This window comes from Bos mutus, chromosome 20 (genome assembly GCF_027580195.1).
Source record: "Bos mutus isolate GX-2022 chromosome 20, NWIPB_WYAK_1.1, whole genome shotgun sequence".
Lineage (NCBI taxonomy): Eukaryota > Metazoa > Chordata > Mammalia > Artiodactyla > Bovidae > Bos > Bos mutus.
Window position 1 is genome coordinate 14,427,171 of NC_091636.1, and position 21,415 is coordinate 14,448,585.

At 35.1% G+C, this 21,415-nt stretch overlaps 1 protein-coding gene across 1 annotated transcript in view; it reads left to right on the forward strand.

The window, feature by feature from the left end:
• The window catches only part of MTREX (Mtr4 exosome RNA helicase), a 101,864-nt gene that overhangs the window by 17,515 nt on the left and 62,934 nt on the right, over positions 1-21,415 (forward strand). The window contains exons 6-13 of the mRNA XM_005887381.3: positions 10,101-10,275; positions 11,423-11,513; positions 12,703-12,827; positions 14,391-14,489; positions 14,881-14,983; positions 16,027-16,158; positions 17,994-18,073; positions 20,022-20,132. Of these exons, the coding sequence (XP_005887443.1) occupies positions 10,101-10,275; positions 11,423-11,513; positions 12,703-12,827; positions 14,391-14,489; positions 14,881-14,983; positions 16,027-16,158; positions 17,994-18,073; positions 20,022-20,132 (916 nt within the window). The remainder of the gene's footprint in view (positions 1-10,100; positions 10,276-11,422; positions 11,514-12,702; positions 12,828-14,390; positions 14,490-14,880; positions 14,984-16,026; positions 16,159-17,993; positions 18,074-20,021; positions 20,133-21,415) is intronic.

Genomic DNA, 21,415 nt, shown 5'->3' on the forward strand with positions numbered 1-21,415 from the left:
TCTAATCTGTTAGATTCAGACGCATTGTGGTCCAGTATTACCTAGTTCTGTCCAGTGGAATGGGACTGATTTTTTTTATTGTCCATTCCTTTTTAGAGGTACTGAAGTCAGAAGCTTGTTTCCTCCTAAGGCACAAATTATAGCTCTGACTATTTTTGGTTCAGTTATTTTATCTCACTTTGAGAAGTGTACAGGTGTATAGTAGTTGGTGTATTATCCATTTGAAGCCAGCATATACAGATGTTAGAATTCTGGGCATTAGTGTAACTTTGCTTTAGTTTTTGCTACTAAAGCATAGAGATTTTCAGTATAGGAAATTTTCCAGTGTATGTTAAAACCTGCTTTCGTAGTCTTGGGTTCAGTTCAGTCCAGTCGCTCAGTCGTGTCTGACTCTCTGAGACACCATGGACTGCAGAATGCCAGGCTTCCCTGTCCATCACCAGTTCCTGAAGGATGCTCAAACTCATGTCCATTGAGTCAGTGATGCCATCCAACCACCTCATCCTCTGTCGTCCCCTTCTCCACCCACCTTCAGTTTTTCCCAGTATCAGGGTCTTTTCCAGTGAGTCAGTTCTTTGCATCAGGTGGCCAAAGTATTGGGAGTTTCAGCCTCAGCGTTAGTCCTTCCGTGAATATTTGGGACTGATTTCCTTTAGGACGGACTGGTTCAATCTCTTTGCAGTTCAAGGGACTCTCAAGAGTTTTCTCCAACACCACAATTCAAAAGCATCAATTCAGCTTTCTTTATAGTCCCAGCTCTCACATCCATACATGACTACTGGAAAAACCATGGCTTTGACTAGACGGACCTTTGTTGGCAAAGTAATGTCTCTGCTTTTTAATATGCTGTCTAGGTTGGTCATAGTTTTTATTGCAAGGAGCAAGCGTCTTTTAATTTCATGGCTCCAGTCACCATCTGCAGTGATTTTGGAGCCCAAGAAAGTAAAGTCTGTCACTGTTTCCATTGTTTCCCCATCTGTTAGCCATGAAGTGATGGGCCTGGATGCCATGATCTTAGTTTTCTGAATGTTGAATTTTAAGCCAACTTTTTCACTCCACTCTTTCACTTTCATGAAGAGGCTCTTTAGTTCCTCTTTGCTTTCTGCCATAAGGGTGGTGTCATCTGCGTATCTGAGGTTATTAGTATTTCTCCAGGCAATCTTGATTCCAGCTAGTGCTTCATCCAGCCCAGCATTTCGCATGACGTACTCTGCATATAAGTTAAATAAGCAGGGTGACAATATTCAGCCTTGATGTACTCCTTTCCCAATTTGGAACCAGTCTGTTCCATATCCACTTCTAACTGTTGCTTCTTGACCTGCATACAGATTTCTCAGGAGGCAGATCAGGTGGTCTGGTATTCCTATCTCTCGAAGAATTTTCCACAGTTTGTTGTGATCCACACAGTCAGAGGCTTACTCTGAGTTAGGAGACTGTAAAGAGATTTTAAGAAATTCACCAGGGTTATAGACACTTTTGAAAGCTCTTGAGTCCTGCTGTGGAAAAGTCTAGTAGGTGTTCAAAAAGATACTTATAGAATTACTGTACAACTCAGCAGTTCCACTCCTAGGCGTATTACGCCAAAGAATTGAAAACAAATACACAGATTCTTATAGATGAAGGTTCACAGCAGTACTGTTCACAATAATGAAAAAAAGGTAGAAACAACCCAAAGTCCATCAGTGGATGAATAGATAAATAAATCTGGTGTATCTGTACAATGAAATAGTACTCAGCTATGGCAGCATTGAGATACTGATGCATGCTACAGTGTGGATGAACCTCAGAAACGTTCTGCTGAGTAAAAGAAGCCAGACTCAGTAGGTCACATATTATTTGATTCCGTTTGTGTAGAATGTTTCAGGTAAATTCTTACAGAGAGAGCAGATTGGTGGAGGCCAGGGAATATTTAGAGGAGGGGAGCAGAAAGTAGCTGCTTAATGAATATGGGGTTTTTGGAGGGACGAGAATTATGTTAAGAATCAGATAGAGGTGGTAGTTGCACAGCGTAGTGAATGTGCTAAAATCCACTCAGTTGTGCACTTTAAAACAGTTTTAGGTTTTATGAATTTTACCTCAATAGAAACCTCCAATGAAGTGTATATTTGTATGTACGTACCAGATTTTGTGATTTCAGTGAGTGGTTCATGGATCTCAGATAAAGATTTCCCCTAGGAATTCAAGAACTCAAGGTAAACTCCAATGTTAGCTGATAACTATAACAAGTACATTTTCATTTATAAGTCTGATGCTAGATTAATATATTGGGACCAGGTTGTTTACCTAGGTAATTGAGTAGCTTTCCTGACCCTGTTTATTTTTTTATTCTATGTAAAGCTTTTTTAAAAAGCATTAGCTTTATTATTATATAATTTAAATATTATGAAATCCACCCATTTAATAAATTTGTACAGTTGTGCAACCCTCAGCAGTTTTAGGGTGCTGTCCCTAGTTTTCTTATGAGTGTGTGCATTCACCCTGCCTCCATCTCCAACGCTGGCGCTGATCCGCTTTGCCTAAGTAGTTTTGCCTTTTCTAGAAGTTTCATATAAATGAAATCATGTAATATGGAGTCTTTTGTGTCTTTTTCTGTTTAAAATAACACTTAGAGGTTCATTCATATTGCATATATCATTATTTCTTTTCTTTTTATTGATAAGTCATGTTGCGTTTTATGGATACATGACATTTTGTTTATTCCGTTGATAGAAATTTGAATTGTTTTGCATTTTTGACCATTCTAAGTAATTCTGACATGAACATACATATACAGGTCTTTATGTAGACACGTTTTTATTTCTCTTGGGTAGATAGATACTTAGATTAGATACTTAGTAATTGTTGGATTTTATGGCAAATGTATATTTAACGATTCAGTAAATGACCAGACTGTTTTCCAAAGTGGCTGTACCATTTTGTATTCCTGTCGTAATGGATAAGGAATCTTATGTTTCTCTTATGTCCTGTTTCTCTTATGTCCTAACCACCTCTTGGCATAATCTTTTTTGATTATACCTGTTTTAGTGTGGATATCTAATGATGTTCCACAGTGGTTTTAAATTTCTTTGATGACTAATAAAATGTTAAGTATCATTTCATTTGCTTATCACCCATTTGTATATCTTAAATAAAATATCTATTTCAGTCTTTGCTGATTTTTAAAATTGAATTGTCTTATTGCATCATAAATAATTCTTTAAATTATCTTAATGGTATCATTTGTAGCACAAAAGATCTTAAATTTGATGTTCAACTTCTCATATATTTTCTTTTATGGATTGATCATGCTTTTGATATCAATACTTAAGACATTTATGCCTATCCCAATATCACAAATATTTTCCCTTTTATTTTCTTCTTGAAGTTTATAGTATTAGCCATTCCACTTAAAGCTGTGATTTCCTTTGAATTAATTTTTATGTATGATGTGAGGTAAAGGTGGGGTTTAAATTAACCTTTTTGTATGTGGATAATTGTTCCAGTTGAAAAAAATGATGATTTTCCCACTGAATTGTCTTTGAATTGAATTGACTGTTGAAATCCTAGTGAACTGACCATAAATGTATAGGTTTGGCTTTGAACTTGCTGTTCTGTTTATTTCTGTGTCTATCCTTATACCAGTCCATGCTATCTTGATTACCATAGCTTTAAAGTATGTATAAAATTTAGGTAATTAGAGTCCTCTAACTTTATTCTTAAAATTGTTTGGGCTCTTCTAGGTCCTTTTTGTTCCTCAATAAAAATTTAAATTAGTGTATTAATTTCTACCCAAAACGACTACTTGCATTTTTATGCTGATTGTGTTGTATAGATTAATTTGGGGAGAATTTTCATTTTAACATTATTATAGACTCTTCCAGTCCATTAGCATGGTATATTATTTATTATTCACATCTTCTTTAATTTCTCTCAGCAATATTTTGTAGTTTGTGTACAGATTTTATATATCTTCCTCTTTTTTAACACATTTTTTCTTAAATCTCTAAGTATTTTATTGCTTTGTGCTGTTGCAAATGACATTCTTAAGTTCATATTTGGGTTGCTAATGGCTTGTGAAGTACAGTTTATTTTTATATGTTAGTATTTTATATTGTCACTTTGTTAATAAACTGGCTTACTAACAAGTTATAGTAACTTTGCACATTCCATAAGATTTTCTACATAGTTGGTCATATTGTCTGTGAATAAAGACAGTTTTTTCTGCTTCTTGCTGATGTTTTATCCCATCTGTTTCGTTTTCTTATTGCATTGGCAAAATCCAGTGGAAATCCTTGGATGTTCCTGATCTTAAATGAATAACATTCAGTGTTTCACCATGAAGTGTAATTTAACTAGCTTTTTCCTAGGTTCCTTTTATCAGGTTGAGTAAGTTCCTTTCTATTCTTAATTGGGAACAAATGAAAGAATTAAAAAAACACCCATTTGAATGGCTGTTACAAAAAGATAAGAGATGACGAGTGTTAGCAAGTATGTGAAGAACAGGAAACCCTTGTGCAATTTTGTGGAAATATAAATTGGTACAGTTACTGTGGAAAACAGGGTGGTGATTTCTTAAAAATTAAAAATAGAATATAATTCAGCAATCCCACTTCTGGGTATGTATCTAAAGGAAATGAAGCCAGTATCTTGAAGCAATGTCTGCATTCCCATTATTCACAATACCCAAGACAAGGAAAGCTTTGTCTATCAGCAGATGGGTGGATGAAGAAAATGTAGTTTCTGTCTGTCTATATCCATATACATACACACACACACAGAGTCAGTCACAATGGAATATTATTTAGCCATCAAAGAAGGAAATCCTGCTGTTTGTGACAGCATGAATGGACCTTGAGAGCATTATGTTAAGTCAGATAAGTCAGAGAAAGACAAACACTTGTGATCTCAGATGTGGAATCTAAAAAAGTTGAATTTATTGAAACAGAGTTGAATGGTAGTTTCCAGGGACTGAGATGGGCAGGGTGGGGGAAGTAGGAAGATGGTGGTGAAACGAAACAAACTTCCGGGTATAAGATGAGTAGTTCTGGGTATCTAACATAGAGCATGGTGATTACAGTTAACAGTACTGTATTATATACTTTAGTTCTGGGTATCTAACATAGAGCATGGTGATTACAGTTAACAGTACTGTATTATATACTTGAAAGTTCCTAAGAGGGTAGATCTTAAATGCTCTCACCAGAAAAAAAAAGGTAATTAATGAGGTGATAAGGATGTAAATTAAGCTTATTGAGGTAATCATTTCACAATATATATGTGTATCAAATTTTACAGTATATAGTTTAAACTTCCATAATGTTATAGATCATTAAATCTTAATAAAACTGGGGAAAATAAGTGTATTGAGGATTAAAAAAGAAGCATTGTATTTTATTAAATCCTTTTTCCATCTGTAGAGGCAAGGATATGGTGTTTGCTTTTTATTCTTTTAAAGTAGTACATTACAAATTTCCTGTTGTTAAACCATCCTTATATTCTCTGAAGAAACCTAGATGTTTATGGCAGTTGATCATTTTATATAATGTTGCCAGTTTCAGTTTACTCATATTTTGTTCTGGAATTTCTTTGAATCTTCATGAGAGATTTGGATATGTAGTTTTCGTTGTGTTTTTTTTTTTAACAAGATCTTTGTCTATTTTTTTTTTTTTCACCTGAAATTCATATTTATCAGGGTATCTTGTATTTTTTTAATTAATTTATTTTAATTGGAGGCTAATTACTTTACAATATTGTAGTGGTTTTTGCCATACATTGACATGAATCAGCCATGGGTGTACATATGTCCCCCATCCTGAACCTCCTTCCCACCTCCCTCCCCATCCCATCCCTCAGGGTCATCCCAGTGCACCGGGCCTGAGCGCCCTGTCTCTTACATCAAACCTGGACTGGCAGTCTGTTTCACATATGGTAATATACATGTTTCAAAGCTATTCTGTCAAATCACATCCCACCCTTGCCTTCTCCCACAGAGTTCAAAAATCTGTTCTTTACATCTGTGTCTCTTTTGCTGTCTCACATATAGGGTCATCGTTACCATTTTTCTGAATTCCATATATATACGTTAATATACTGTATTGGTGTTTTACTTCACCCTGTATAATAGGCTCCAGTTTCTTCATTAGAACTGATTGAAATGCATTCTTTTTAATAGCTGAGTCTAGTTTTGATATCATGTTAATACTGACTTCGTAATATAAGTTGAGAAGTGACCCTCCTGGTCTGTTTTCTCTAAGAGTTTGTGTAGGTTTGGTATTTTCTCTTTAAATGTTTGACAGAACTTATTAATGAAGCCATCTGAACTACCTAGGCTTTTCTTTATGAGACAGTAAAAGTGAAAGTTGCTTAATCATGTCCGACTCTTTGCAGTCCCACGGACTGTAGCCTGCCATGCTCCTCTGTCCGTAGAATTCTCCAGGCCAGTATACTGGAGTGATCAGCCATTCCCTTCTCCAGGGGATCTTCCTGACTCAGGGATCAGACCCAGGTCTCCCACATTGCAGGCAAATTACTTACTGTCTGAGTCACTAAGGAAGCCCAAGAATACTGGAGTAGGTAGCCTGTCCCTTCTCCAGCAGTTCTTCCTGACCCATGACTCAAAGCAGGGTTTCCTGCATTGCAGGTGGATTCTTAACTAGCTGAGCTACCAGGAAAGCCCTTCTTTATGGGAAGATTTTTAAATTTCAAGCTCAGTTTCCTTTCTTGTTGAGTCAGTTTTGGTAATCTGTGTCTTCCAAGGAGTTTCTTGGAGGTGGAATTAGATTGATTTTAGATTATTCTTCCTTTCTAATATTCATGTTTAAAACTTTAATTTTCCCTCTTATTACTGCTTTATATGCATCCTATAAATTTTGAGTTTTCAATTTAATTCATTCTTTAGTTTCTCTTTATTTCCTCTTATCTTTATCTTTCAAGTATTTGTTAGTTTTTCCATACATCTTTCTATTTTGGGGTTTCTAATTCACCTTCTTTGTGGTTGAAAAAGATACTTTATAATTTCAATAATTTGATTTAATGATTGATGTGGTTGTATTTATATTTGCCTTTTGTTTTTTAGTAATGTCTCGTGTTTTTACAGCCTTCTATTATATTTAACAAATATTTTTTAGTATACCATGTTAATTCCTTTAATTTTTTTTATCCTTTGAATTACATGTTTAGTGATTATTCTCACAGCCACAATCTCTATAAAATATTGGTAGCCTTATTTCTTCTTGTCTGTGCTATTTTTGCTGCCTATATATTTCAACTATATATGCTGTGTGTGCATGTGTGCTCAGTCACTCAGTCATGTCCAACTCGCAGCCTCATGGACTGTAAGCCCACTAGGCTCCTCTGTCCATGGAATTTTTCCAGTCAAGAGTACTGGAGCAGGTTGCCATTTCCTGCCCAGGGATCTTCTCAACCTAGGGATCAAACTTGGGTCTCCTATATTGCAGGTGGATTCTTTGCCACTGTGCTACCTGCTATAAATCCAGTATAATACAATGTTAAAATAATGTTTTTGCTTTAAATAATCTTTTATGTTTTAAAAAATACTAATTGAATAAAAGAGAAGTATGTAAAGTCTTACATTTACCCACATATTTATTATTTTAAGCTCTATTCTTTTCTCTGGATTCTGGTTAAAGAATTTTTTAAAAATATTTCTTGTATGGTTGATGTTTTAGCAGTGAATTCCCTCAATTTTTATTTGAAAATGTCTTTGTTTTGCTTTTATTTTTGAAAGGATAATGCCACTGAATATATAGTTCTTGACTGACAATTTTTTTCTTTTGAATATTGGATAGTCATTCTACTGTTTGACTATTGGATAGTCATTCTATTGTTTCATTCTACTCCATTTTTTCCCATCAGAAGTAAGCCTTAATTATGGTGGTGGTCTCTTGTATGTTTTGAGTTGTTTTTCTTTTGCTGCTTTGAAGACTTTCTTTTTGTCTTTGTCAGTCAGCAGTTTGTTTCTAGATGTGATTCCAAAGTTTTTCCTGCTTTGGTTCATTGTGTCCATTGGATCTATGAAGTGAAGTTGCTCAGTCCTGTCTGATTCTTTGCGACCCCATGGACTGTAGCCTAACAGGCTTCTCCATTCATGGGATTTTCCAGGCAAGAATACTGGAGTGGGTTGCCATTTCCTTCTCCAGGAGATCTTCCCAACCCAGGGATTGAACCCAGGTCTCCCGCGTTGTAGGCAGACGCTTTACCATCTGAGCCACCAGGGAAGGACCTGTAGATTAATATTTTTTAAAAAACAAGTTTAGAAGTTTTTTTATTGTTATTTTTTTAAAAAAATGTTTGTTTTGTCTCTTTCTCAGTTTGGTACTTCTGTTGAAACACACAGGGCTTCCCAGGTGGCACTAGTGGTAAAGAATCTGCCTGACAATGCAGGAGACACAGAGACGTGGGTTTGACCCCTGGGTTGGGACGATCCCCTGGAATAGGAAATGACAGCCCACTCAGGTGTTTTTGCCTGGAAAAAATTCCATGGGCAGAGGATCCTGGCAGGCTACAGTCCATGGGGCCATAAAGAGTCAGACTCGACTGAGTGCACACACACACATACATTGGAACACTTGAGGTTGTCCCACTAATCTTTGACTGTCTGTTTGTTTTTCTTCTGTTTCTTTCTTTCTTTAGCTTTGATAATTTCTATTGATTTATCTTCATATTTACAAATTCTTTCTTCTGCCTTCTCATATCTGTTCTTGAGCCATCTAGTGGATTTTTCATTTCATAATTGTATATTATTTTACTTTTCATCTATAAAGTTTTCATTTGGTTTTGTTGTTGTAGTTTCAGTTCTCTATTGAGATTGCCCCTTTGAATCACTGTCCTGTGTCCTTTAATTCTTAGAACATGGTTTCCTTGTATTTTTTGGACATGTCTTTTACAGCTTCTTTGAAGTCTTTGTTTGATAAGTCCAACATCTGGGCCCACTCAGTTTCTCATGACTGCTTCTTTTTCTTAAGTGTTGATCACACTTTCCTGTTTCTCTTTATGACTTCTCGTTTTTTACAGCATCTGTATATTCTTTTCTCTTTGATGTATATTTCTTACTATTCATATTTCACCATGTTTGGACAACTTTTGATTTTTTAATTATTTCACTCTTTGGGGGCATGATCAGGATGAACATTGTTTTTGTCTCCTGAAATCTGTCATAAGCCTATTGTTGGTAGGAACTGTATCTTAAATAAGGAACATGTACCACAGTGCTAAGTTTAGTCCTGATTTCATGGTGTGTATTTAAATATTTAACTCAATTGAATTTTCTTTGAAAAAGAAAAACTATCTTGTAGTGCATTAATCTTTATGAAAGAACTATTGGAACTTGGTACAATTTCCAGTCAGGGACAGAGTTGATAACTAATATAAGTGCAAAGTGGATGTATATGATTAACTTATTTGTGAAACTCAAAAACAACTCATTTTCCAGTGTTTATTAAATATTTATAGTCTTTAGGTAAAAACTGACAGGTAGAGGCTCTGTCACCCCACTCCAGTACTCTTGCCTGGAAAATTCCATGGACGGGGGAGCCTGGTAGGCTGCAGTCCATAGGGTCGTTGGGAGTTGGACACGACTAAGCGACACTTTCACTTTTCACTTTCCTGCATTGGAGAAGGAAATGGCAACCCACTCCAGTGTTCTTGCCTGGAGAATCCCAGGGACGGGGGAGCCTGGTGGGCTGCCGTCTATGGGGTCGCACAGAGTCGGACACGACTGAAGCGACTTAGCAGCAGCAGCAGCAGCAGCAGAGGCTCTGTAAACTTTTAGAGGCCCATCTGCAGAGCCAAAGGTATTTTGCTTCCAAGAAATAGGGTAGCTATTAGTAATTCATTGATATTAGTAATTAAATTACATTAACTCCAAGACACCAGAGTTAAAAATGTTTTTTGTTCATTTAGACCACTGTTCTTCAGATTTGTCATGATTATTATTATAGTTTGTTGAAAGTGAATAGAATAAGACATTAATATTTTACAAAGTCTTTAGATAATGAGGAAAAATTTGGACACAATTTATATATTAATATAATTTATAAAATCACATACTTCTGAAGAGTTTTTTGTAAACAGTTTATTCTTACTTATTTTCACATTTTTAGATATGCCATTGCATTGGCGCTAAGAGAAAAACAACGTGTAATATTTACTAGCCCAATTAAGGCCCTGAGTAACCAGAAATACCGTGAAATGTATGAAGAATTTCAAGATGTTGGTCTGATGACTGGAGATGTTACTATTAATCCTACAGCATCCTGTCTTGTTATGACCACAGAGGTAATTTATATGATGTCTCATCTAATTTTTCCTTTTTAATTTAATTAATGTGATTCATCAGTTAAAACAGCTAATGTTTTATTACTTGCTCTATACAGGTAAAAGGCAATACTTTCTGAGTATATTTACTTGAAAGGGGTAGTAGAGTTTATCTTACAACAAATTGTTTCAGTTTAGTTGTAAATTTCCATTATTTCTGTCATCATATAATAAAGTTGCATAAAGTATTTTTAAAGGATATTGTCAGTGACATAATTGATGATTTTATATAGTTTCAATGATTGGAGTACGTACCTTTGAATAAGTTGTGGGACCTTCTTTATTAATTTTTTTTTCTTTTGCATCTGAGTGTTGATACAAATAGATAAATAGCTTTTTAAAAAATGCCCAGTTATGTTTAGCTTCTTCCCATAATCACAGTTAAGTTTTGCATATACTTATGATGGACGTGAGTCTCAGTGAACTCCGGGAGTTGGTGATGGACAGGGAGGCCCGGCGTGCTGTGATTCATGGGGTCGCAGAGTCAGACACGACTGAGCGACTTATCTGATCTGATCTGATCTGATAGCATCTTACATTTTGGACACTTAGCTGTCTTTACTAAGTACTTTTCTACATGCTTGAATTACTAGAGAGCATAAATTAGCTTCTGGTTTTAGAGTCAGCCGAAAGCATTGCTCATGTTCATCTTGATCCCCAAGATAAGTTTATTTTCCATTTTCAAAACTTTCTTCCATCCATAGAAAAATTTCTTTAACTCAGAAATCTGAAGAACAGTTGCTAGGAAGTATTCATGTTGTTAAGATGAGGTAGAAAAAATCAGTAGCAGTATGAGATTCGTTGTGTTAGATAGAAGATGATTTTAAGTTACTTTTGTTTCCTAGCAAGTGTAGGTCTTGAGTGAAGTGCTTTACATAAAAAGGATGTAGCTTCATATTCAAGGTAGATGGATATGGAGTTGATAGTAATTCTCTCCATGGATTATATATGATTACTAACTTGAGAAGCAAAGGAGTATTATATACTTAAGATATGTAACGGTCTAAAATTATTTTAATGTTTCTGTTAAAAAAGAATATACAAAATTTCTTGTTAGAAGAGTTTTTGGTATGTCAGAATCCTGCTAAATCTTCTACTTCTTTTTTAGATTTTGAGAAGTATGCTGTACAGAGGTTCTGAAGTTATGCGAGAAGTTGCCTGGGTCATTTTTGATGAAATTCATTACATGAGAGATTCAGGTATATTCTGTAGTGTTATTGAGATGTGCGCCATGTTATTTAGGAATGAAATTAGGAATTTTGAACAAGTTATCTTACTTATGGGTAGAGTTGTAGTAAACTAAATTGTGGATAACATGATATAGTTTTTCTGGTTGGACCTCATTCAGTTACAGCTTCTTGAATAGTAACAACTTCTGGGTGAGAAAATGCAACTTCAGATTTTAAAATGAAATTAAAATTAGTTTGCTTTTAATAGAGAGTTCTCTAATATATCTAATATTAAAGAATTTCCAAAACTGCTGGCCTACAGAGTTAACTTTCTTGATTTTTATCAATTTATTTTAGTTTTTTAAAAAAACTAAGAAATGCATGTTTATGATTTAAACTGAGAATTATGAGATAAAAATGAACAACAACAACAAAAATCTCTTAACCTGAACTATTGCACTACTATAATGGAAAAGTAAGTATACTTGGGATTTTAGGTAGAACGTGGCAGAAATTAACATATTTAAAAGTTAAATGTTTAATATGTACACACTTGAAGCTTAGTTTTTATTTGGCTAAAGCACTGAGTTAACCTGTATTTATAGGAAAAATAATACAATTTAAAGAAATCATTTACCCTTTGTAAAATTTTACTCTTACTAAATTCAAAAGATTAAATTATAAAGTTATTTTTGTTTTTAAATTATGAATCTTTTATTGATTTGTTCATTTGGAAGGAAATTCTCAAATGGATTTTCCTGTTTGTTTTTTACATTTTAATAAAAGTGACTTATAGTTTTGTTGTTTATCAGATCCTTTCATCTCTAGAAATCATGAGGGTAATTTAGATGAAAGGCACTGTGGTATAGTAATAGTGTTTCTTTGAAATCTGTTCTGTGACCTTCTGTAAGCCAATAACTTCTGCTTCTCTAAGTGAGATGGAAATACTGTTTCCATTGTCCTGGGATTCTTGTTAGACTGAACAGGATTCAATTTGGAGCTGCCTTTTTTGCAGGCCGTTATTTCAGAGTACACTGTGTTTATGGTGGTCTAGTCTACTAACTTTCTACTAGATGCAGTTCATGGTTAGAAAGTAGTTTACAGTAAGGATCTGTGGCTAAAAATATCTTTGCGTAAAGTGATCTGCATTTCTGATAATTGAGCATGAGAGAAAATGATAAAGTGACATTGAATTCCAAGGTATATTTGTATTTTTCAGAGCGTGGTGTCGTATGGGAAGAAACTATTATTTTGCTTCCTGATAACGTTCACTATGTCTTTCTTTCGGCTACTATTCCAAATGCCCGACAGTTTGCTGAGTGGATTTGCCACTTACATAAACAGGTATTTTCTTTCTCTTTTTTGATGTTTTCAATACTTAAATATTACAAGTTTGCCTTTCTTTTTTTTTTTTTTAATTTTATTTTATTTTTAAACTTTACAATATTGTATTAGTTTTGCCAAATATTGAAATGAATCCGCCACAGGTATACCTGTGTTCCCCATCCTGAACCCTCCTCCCTCCTCCCTCCCCATACCCTCCCTCTGGGTCGTCCCAGTGCACCAGCCCTAAGCATCCAGTATCGTGTATCGAACCTGGACTGGCGACTCGTTTCATACATGATATTATACATGTTTCACTGCTATTCTCCCAAATCTCCCTACCCTCTCCCTCTCCCACAGAGTCCATAAGACTGATCTATACATCAGTGTCTCTTTTGCTGTCTCGTACACAAGGTTATTGTTACCATCTTTCTAAATTCCATATATATGCGTTAGTATACTGTATTGGTGTTTTTCTTTCTGGCTTACTTTGCCTTTCTATATCCTATACTTTGTTTCTAATGCTACCTAGAATAAATAAGACATTTTAATGTAAATCTACTTTTCAAAGCAAGCAAGCTTATCAAAATCAACTAAGTTTTTATACGTGTGAATTTCTGAATCCAACTCAAACCCAGTACATCAAAATCTCTGAGAGTAGGATCCTGGGTCATGAAATTTTTAACTTTCAGAAGCTCCCAAATTGATCCTGATGACTTGCCAGGTTTGTAAACTACTGCATCTCCTTACACAGGGAGCCATGAGTACTAGTAGAAAATTTCCTCTAAGACCTTGGTACCAGAAGAAAAGCTGGGCCTCTCTTGAGAGTGTGGGCTTGCCTTGTGGCTCAGCTGGTAAAGAATCTGCCTGCAATGCGGGAGACCTGGGTTTGATCCCTGGGTTGGGAGGATCCCCTGGAGAAGGGAAAGGCTACCCACTCTAGTATTCTGGCCTGGAGAATTCCATGGACTATAGTCTATGGGGTCGCAAAGAGTGGACAGGACTGAGCAACTTTGACTTCACTTCTTGAGAGTGTGATTTGATTTTTCTCATGTAAACGCAGACTTTTTATTGACTGCGTTTCCTTTTTGCTTTTCTAGTCCAATTTTAGGAGCATTAAAGGACCTTATGACAAGCATTTGTTCATGTATTCTTTATTTGATTTTTCTGCCCTTATTTTTCCTTTATACCAGAAGGTTCACAAATTTATTTTTATCCATTTATTACCTCTTTAGTGGTATTTTTGTAACACCCATGTTGCTCCTGTAGGATAGAATCTCAGTGAATCTTCTGGAATAGATCAGCCTCTTGTTTTAGTAAAGCTGTAAAAAGTCTCTGTGGGGTCGAGAAGTCCCATTTTACCTCAGTACATTCTGTGTTGCCATACTGCTGCTGCTGCTGCTAAGTCACATCAGTCCTGTCCGATTCTGTGCGACTCCATAGACAGCAGCCCACCAGGCTCCTCCGTCCCTGGGAATAGAAGTCTTCCTTAATTACAGCATCATAGGTCTGAAGTATATGAAATCATTATGGAAACTCTAATCATGTATTTGTCCTTGATTTTAATTTTCTTTGTTTTTACAGCCTTGTCACGTAATTTACACAGATTATCGGCCTACTCCATTACAGCACTATATTTTTCCAGCCGGGGGAGATGGCCTGCACCTTGTGGTTGATGAAAATGTAAGGGAGTAATTATCATTCTTATTCTTTAATATCACATAACTGCTTATACCCGCTTTCTTTAAACTAGAGAAGAACTGTTTTTTTTTTTCCCTAGTTTTATAGTCCAAAGTTATTGTTGATTTTCTTTGTATATGTATTTTTATTTCAAAAATTATATTTAAGATGCATATTTTTTAAATGCATGAATTAGATTCCCCTCCTTTTCCAGTATTTTTAAATGCCTTGAAAATAAGGGGCTCTGTACATGTTTCAGATATCTTATGGTTTTGCTTTTTCTAGTTTTATTATTAAATTATTTATTTGAGGAAGCTTTGTTTTGAGGTAAAAAAAAGTTTGGATTATGATTAAGTATTAGTGAAGTTATATAGAAAAATATTTGTGATGCTAGGGTGACTTCAGAGAAGATAATTTTAATACTGCAATGCAAGTACTTCGAGATGCTGGTGATTTGGCAAAAGGAGATCAGAAGGGGCGAAAAGGAGGAACAAAAGGTAACTTAGAACTTTGTTTTTGAGAATTTTACATGAAAATTGTATTTTCAAATTACATTTTTTAAATAACATTTTTCCCCCTCTGGAAGCTATATAGATGTCTAGATAGTATGTGATAAAATTGAATGAGTAGAAATTTATGTCTTTTCTACATGACATTTGTTGAGAGATAGTTCATTTTACAATTGACTTGTTAAATTATGCAATTCAGTGGTTATTAGTATAGTCAAAGAATTATGCAGCTGTCATCACAGTCAATTTTTTTAATTGAAATACAATTCACATACTATTGAAGTCACCATTTTTTAAGGGTGCAATTAAGTGGGTTTTAGTATAGTCACAAAGTTCTGCAACTACTTTGTAATTCTAGAACATTTTCATTAACTCAGAAAGAAACCCCATACCCATTCGTGGTCATTGTTTATTTTCTCCCAACCTCTTCTCTACCCCTCAACCTTAAATAATCACTAATCTAGTTTCTATTTCTGTTTTCCTTTTGTAGACATTTCATATAAATGGAATCATGATATGTGCAGTCTTTTCCATCTGACTTCCTTCAGTTAGCTTTTTTTTTCCAAGTTTATCTATGTTATAGCATATATCAATACATCATTCCTTTTTATTGTCAAATAATATTCCATTTTATGATTTTATGACAAATATCTATTCAAATTTTTGATGCATTCAAAAATTAGATTTTCTTTTTGTTGTTGAATAGTAAGGTTTCTTTATATATTCTGGATACTAGGCCTTTATCAGATATCTGATTTGTAAATATTTTCTCCCATTCTGTAAGTTAAGAGTATCTTTATTGCTGGTGTCTATTGAAGTACAAAAGTTTTAAATTTTGATGAAATCTAGTTATCTGATTTTTTTCCTTTTGTTGCTTGTGCTTTTGCTATCATATCTTAAGAATGCTTTGCCTTACCCAACATCATGAAGATTTACTCCCACATATATAGAAGAGTTTTGTAGTTTTACAATGAAGTCTGTGGTCCATTTTGAGTTAATTTTTCATCATAGTTTATGTACTTTTTTTGCAGGTCCATCAAACGTATTCAAGATTGTGAAGATGATTATGGAAAGAAATTTTCAACCTGTTATTATTTTCAGTTTTAGTAAGAAAGATTGTGAAGCTTATGCACTTCAAATGACCAAATTAGATTTCAACACAGGTACTGTATAATTTCAGTATTGCTTTGATGCCATGTGGAAGTGAATGTAAATATATTTCTGGTAAGACAGCAATTGTGTATTGCTGAGATTTGCAGTTCACCTCACAGTTACGGCAGTAATTCTATCACATTTGTAAAAGCTTTAAGGCTCAATTTACCATTTCTTTTCCTTTCTTCTGTCTTTTTTTGGAAGATAAGTATATATCTATATATAAAATATTTGTTCTACATGAAATCCAAAGAACCCTACTAAGAAGTATTAGACTCATGCTCATGCCTTCTTATACTTTATTGCCATAGCTCTTTGGTTACTGTGGTTTTCTATCTGATTGCTTAAGGTTAGTCTCTTGGTCAGACTATCTTCTGTTATGTTTCATTCTTCTGGAAATCCAAACCAGGAAGACCTGCCCCTGTACCTAACTGTGGCATAATTTTTGAAAAAAGTAGAAAAACTGATAGCAAGTCAACTTATTATTCCCACATATTAACTGTAAATGTAACTACTTAAATATCCTAGGCAAAAATTGCTGCATGCTGAATATCAACCCAGTTGTCATTTACTTCAGCCTTTTACATATCTAATCCTATACTGCTAAGTCACTTCAGTCGTGTCCGACTCTGTGCGACCCCGTAGACGGCAGCCCACCAGGCTCCCCCATCCCTGGGATTCTCCAGGCGAGAACACTGCAGTGGGTTGCTATTTCCTTCTCCAATGCATGAAAGTGAAAAGTGAAAGTGAAGTCGCTCAGTCATGTCTGACTCTTAGCAACCCCATGGACTGCAGCCTACTAGGCTCCTCCATCCATGGGGTTTTCCAAGCAAGAGTACTGGAGTGGGGTGCCATTGCCTTCTTCAATCCTATACAGTGAGAAGTAAATAATATTTTCAGTCATCCAAAATCAGATTTCAGTTTTCTTGTTTTCTCTATCAAGGCGTAGAACTAATCCCATGTATTTTTAAAAATTGGCTGCACTGGATCTTCTTTCCTGCACACGGGCTTTTCTCTAGCTGTAGTGAGCAAGGGCTACTCTGTAGTTGGAGTGTGCAGGCTTCTCACTGCAGTTGCTCTTCTTGCTGTGGGTCGCAGGCTCTAGGCATTCGAGCTTCAGTAGTTGCGGCACACAGGCTTAGTTGCTCCGCAGCACGTTGGCTCTTAGTTCACTGGGTGGATTCTTAACCACTGGACCACTAGGGAAGTCCCAATCCCATGCATTTTAAAGCTAATTTTTACTTATCCATGGGTAAAAATAACATGGCAGATAACCCATATGCCCACCTAAAGCCAATATTTTTTGTCTTTCTTACTGAGTCAGTTGCTCTACTTAGAAATATTTTCTTATCACTACCAGTGCTGCATATGCTGTTGCAGGGTTTTGTATTGATTAAGTCAACAAATATTTTTTGGCTGTTAACTTAATAGTCACTGTAAAGAAGGCAGTATAAATGGTTAAGAGTATAGGCTTTGAAATTGTTGATCTAACAGTTAATACCAGTGCTCATTATTTGCTGTATGTCTCACTTTTCTCAATAGTGAGTAATAATAATTCCCATGTCCTGCAATTTTTTCACTTAAATATTGCATGTATATAGTTAGTGTAGTTATTGTTACTGCTTTTATAAGAAAGCACTTTTATTCATGGACTAGCTGCTACATCTGTTTTTAAAGGCAGTGAATTTTATTTAATAATTATGTGATAAATTTGATGTGCTTTTTCTTCTGTCTTAAATCCTGAGTCATTACCTTTACTCTTCATGACTCTGTTCTTTGCAGTGTGTGAAATTTGGTATCACCAACTCACTTAGATGTTTATATACCGTTGAATTTTCTCTCCTAGATGAGGAAAAGAAGATGGTTGAAGAAGTTTTCAGTAATGCAATTGACTGCTTGTCTGATGAAGATAAAAAGCTCCCTCAGGTGTGTTTAATGTCATTAAGTAGAGTGTGGATATTAACAGATAGTATATATTCACTTTGTAGTTTATGGTTTTGTTACTGTGTTACATATTGCACTGTTTGCACACTTCAGTAAATATGTTGCATTGTGCACTGAAATGATACCTTAAGTTTTATTTTGAACTTCGAAGATGGTGACGGAAGGAAAGATTTGCTGCCTTGAAGAAACTTTTCTCTGAAAGCTAGCATGGTCTGGAAATTACTGCTTCTGTTCCTAATACTACAAAATTTTTAAATGCTAATTTTAAGTCAGTCAGTTTCTTAATTCATAAGGGTAGCAGACACAATAAAGTACACCTAATGAAAATCATATTTAGTGAAAAACTTGATTTCTGCTTTTCTTTAGTTAATTAAAGTGGTTTTTTCTTTTGGCTTCCCTGGTGGCTCAGATGGTAAGGAGTCTGTCTGCAGTATGGGAGACCTGGGTTCAATCCCTGGGTCGGGAAGGTCCCCTGGGGAAGGAAATGGCAACCCACTCCAGTATCCTTGCCTGGAAAATCCCATGGACAGAGGAGCTTGGCAGGCTACAGTCCATGGGGTCCCAAAGAGTCGGACACGACTGAGCGACTTCACTTTCGCTTTTCTTTTGCCTGTAAGAATTGTCTTAGGAGTTCTAAAATATACTCATGCCTCGTTGCCACTCCAGAGTTTCTGATTTAATTATCTCGTGTGCCCTGATTATTAGAATCTTTCAGAAACTCTTGTTCTAATGTGCATCCAATCCTGAGAACTAATTTTTTAGTCCAACCTAATACTGTGTGAAAGTTTTATTTTGTGAAAAGAAAAATTGGAAGGTCATACTCTACAAATGATTGCTTTGGTTTGTGTGGTCTTTACAATAAGACTGCACTGCTTGTTTCTTGGTATTTAAAATAGTATTTAACTTACAGAATCTTACTGTGATTTTTCTTTCCAGCTGAGTTAATAGTATCTAAGGGCTGAGCCATGTCTTTATATATCCTTGTCATTCTAGCACACTTCTTTTCTTGGTTTTATTTTGAGAGAAGAGCTCCTTTGGATTTATTATTAGTTAGAAACATAGAATATTGATGGCAGAGACCTCTGTGAAGTGTGTTGTCTGTTTTCTTGGGGAAGGACTGCCTGACAAGTAATGCCTTTGTGGAGTGGCCAACAGCCCTTGTCTGAAAAGGGCTTGGGCATCTTGGGGCACATGTGTGTGCCCATCTCAGCCTTCACTGATGAGTCACACTGGCCCGTGAAGTCTAATTAAAAAATTTAATGGCATTGAATAGTGTTAATGAGATGGACCTCTAGAGTAATTTATTTGTTTTAAGATAAAGTACAGGTGCTAGTGGTAAAGAGCCTGCTGCCCAAGCAGGAGACGTGAGAGACATAGGTTTGATCCCTGGGTTGGGAAGATCCCCCGGAGGAGAGCATGGCAACCCACTCAAGTATTCTTGCCTAGAAAATCCCATGGACAGAGAAGCCTGGTAGACTACGGTCCATGGGGTCGTGAAGGAGTTGGACACGACTTCACGACTAACAACCAAATATTTATATTAAATATGCTTTATAGTTATTTATCCCCTTTTGGTTTGAGTTGGCCAGTATTTTTTGTTTATTTTGCACAGATACGCACTTTGCCATTTAATAACCATTAATTTTTTAGGAGGAGATGAAGTGATGCTGGAAAGTTTGAATGAGGAAGCAAAACATTTATAAAGTTTATTTAAAACATATTTATATTAAAGCTGTGGCAGAGTTACATTGTGTTTTGTATTTAATAATCTGGGAATATAGGTTTGGTTTTTGCTTTTTTCTGAAAAAGTTGTATAATGTTTCTTTTAACAGGATTCTTTCTTGATTACTTACTTTGCTTTAGTTAGTTTCACATTTTAAAAGTTCTTTTCCTCACATCTTTTAAAAAATATAATTTAATCCAATTGTAGGTTGAAAATGTACTTCCTCTCTTGAAACGGGGGATTGGTATTCACCATGGTGGTTTACTTCCTATTTTGAAAGAAACTATAGAAATTCTCTTTTCTGAAGGATTAATAAAGGTATGATTTTATTTTTACTATTATGCCCTAAAGTTGTGTTTTGTGGGCAGTTTGAAAATTATCAAGAACACTGTTCATAGGCAACTTTGTTTTTGTTATTGTTGTTGTTTTTAAGTAAGTTGAATGGAATGACTTGGGTGATGAACTTGATTTTTGTGTGCAGTATTACGCTTCATAAGTTTGGGACTATATGTAGAAGTCATTTGTTTCATTTTCTAGTCTTTATTGATTTGGCTGCACTGGGTCTTAGCTGCCACATGAGGGATCTTTGGCTGTGGCATGTAGGGTCTCTTAGTTGCAGCAGGTGAAGTCTTGGTTGTGGCATGTTGGATCTAGAGTCTTAGCCACTGTGCCTGCCACCAGATAAGTCCCTCTTTTCCTAGTCTTAAAGTAAGAAATGGTATCATTACTGAATACAGTGTAGAATTTTCCAGGTGTTGTTTAATGATCACACCTAGAGTTGATTCTGTAAGTGAACTCCTTTCTTTATACAGATTAAAAGGACTAGTTTAGAGAAAACAAGGAGAGTTGCCAGTTAGACTTGTGAAAGAGCTATTTAGGATGTTCTCATTCAAATTGAAGAGAGTGTAACTTAATTTTTAATATTATGTCAATACCTGTACCCAGTAACAGACTGTTGAAAATGGAAAACAACTCCAAAATGTTGTCATAAACCTTTATATGACTCAAATTATTTTATGTTTAAAACTCAAATTAGAGATTTGTCATGAGAACTTTAGTACTAAATAGGATATTTAAAAGAAATTTATTCACCCTAAAAAGACCATACTTGAAGTATTTTAGATAAAGAATTGGTCACTATTTATAACTGGGTCCTGGTAAGGACCTGTTGATGTTCTTACATAGATTGCATATTTTGTTTAGGTCCATTTTAAGAAATCTTTTAAATATAGTGTAGAAGTCAAATCGAGTAACTGTACATAAAGTAAAACATTAAAGACCCCCATTGCCCTTCACTTCCCAGAAATATCTACTAGGATACATAGAAATAATACTTGATTTAATTTTTATACAAAAGTGATTATATTACCTATATTATTCAATTTTGTCATATGCATTGCTTTTCATTCATTTTAATAATTGAATAGCATTCTGTTGAGTTGATGACATAAAGTTTTTTTTTTTTTTATCTCGTTAGCTATTGATGACAGTTTAGATTATTTAATAGTACTTCAGTGACTTAATTTGTACACATACCTTAATTTCTACACATACCTTTGTGTGCTTTTTGTTGGTAAAGTCTTAAATGTGAACTGAAAGTG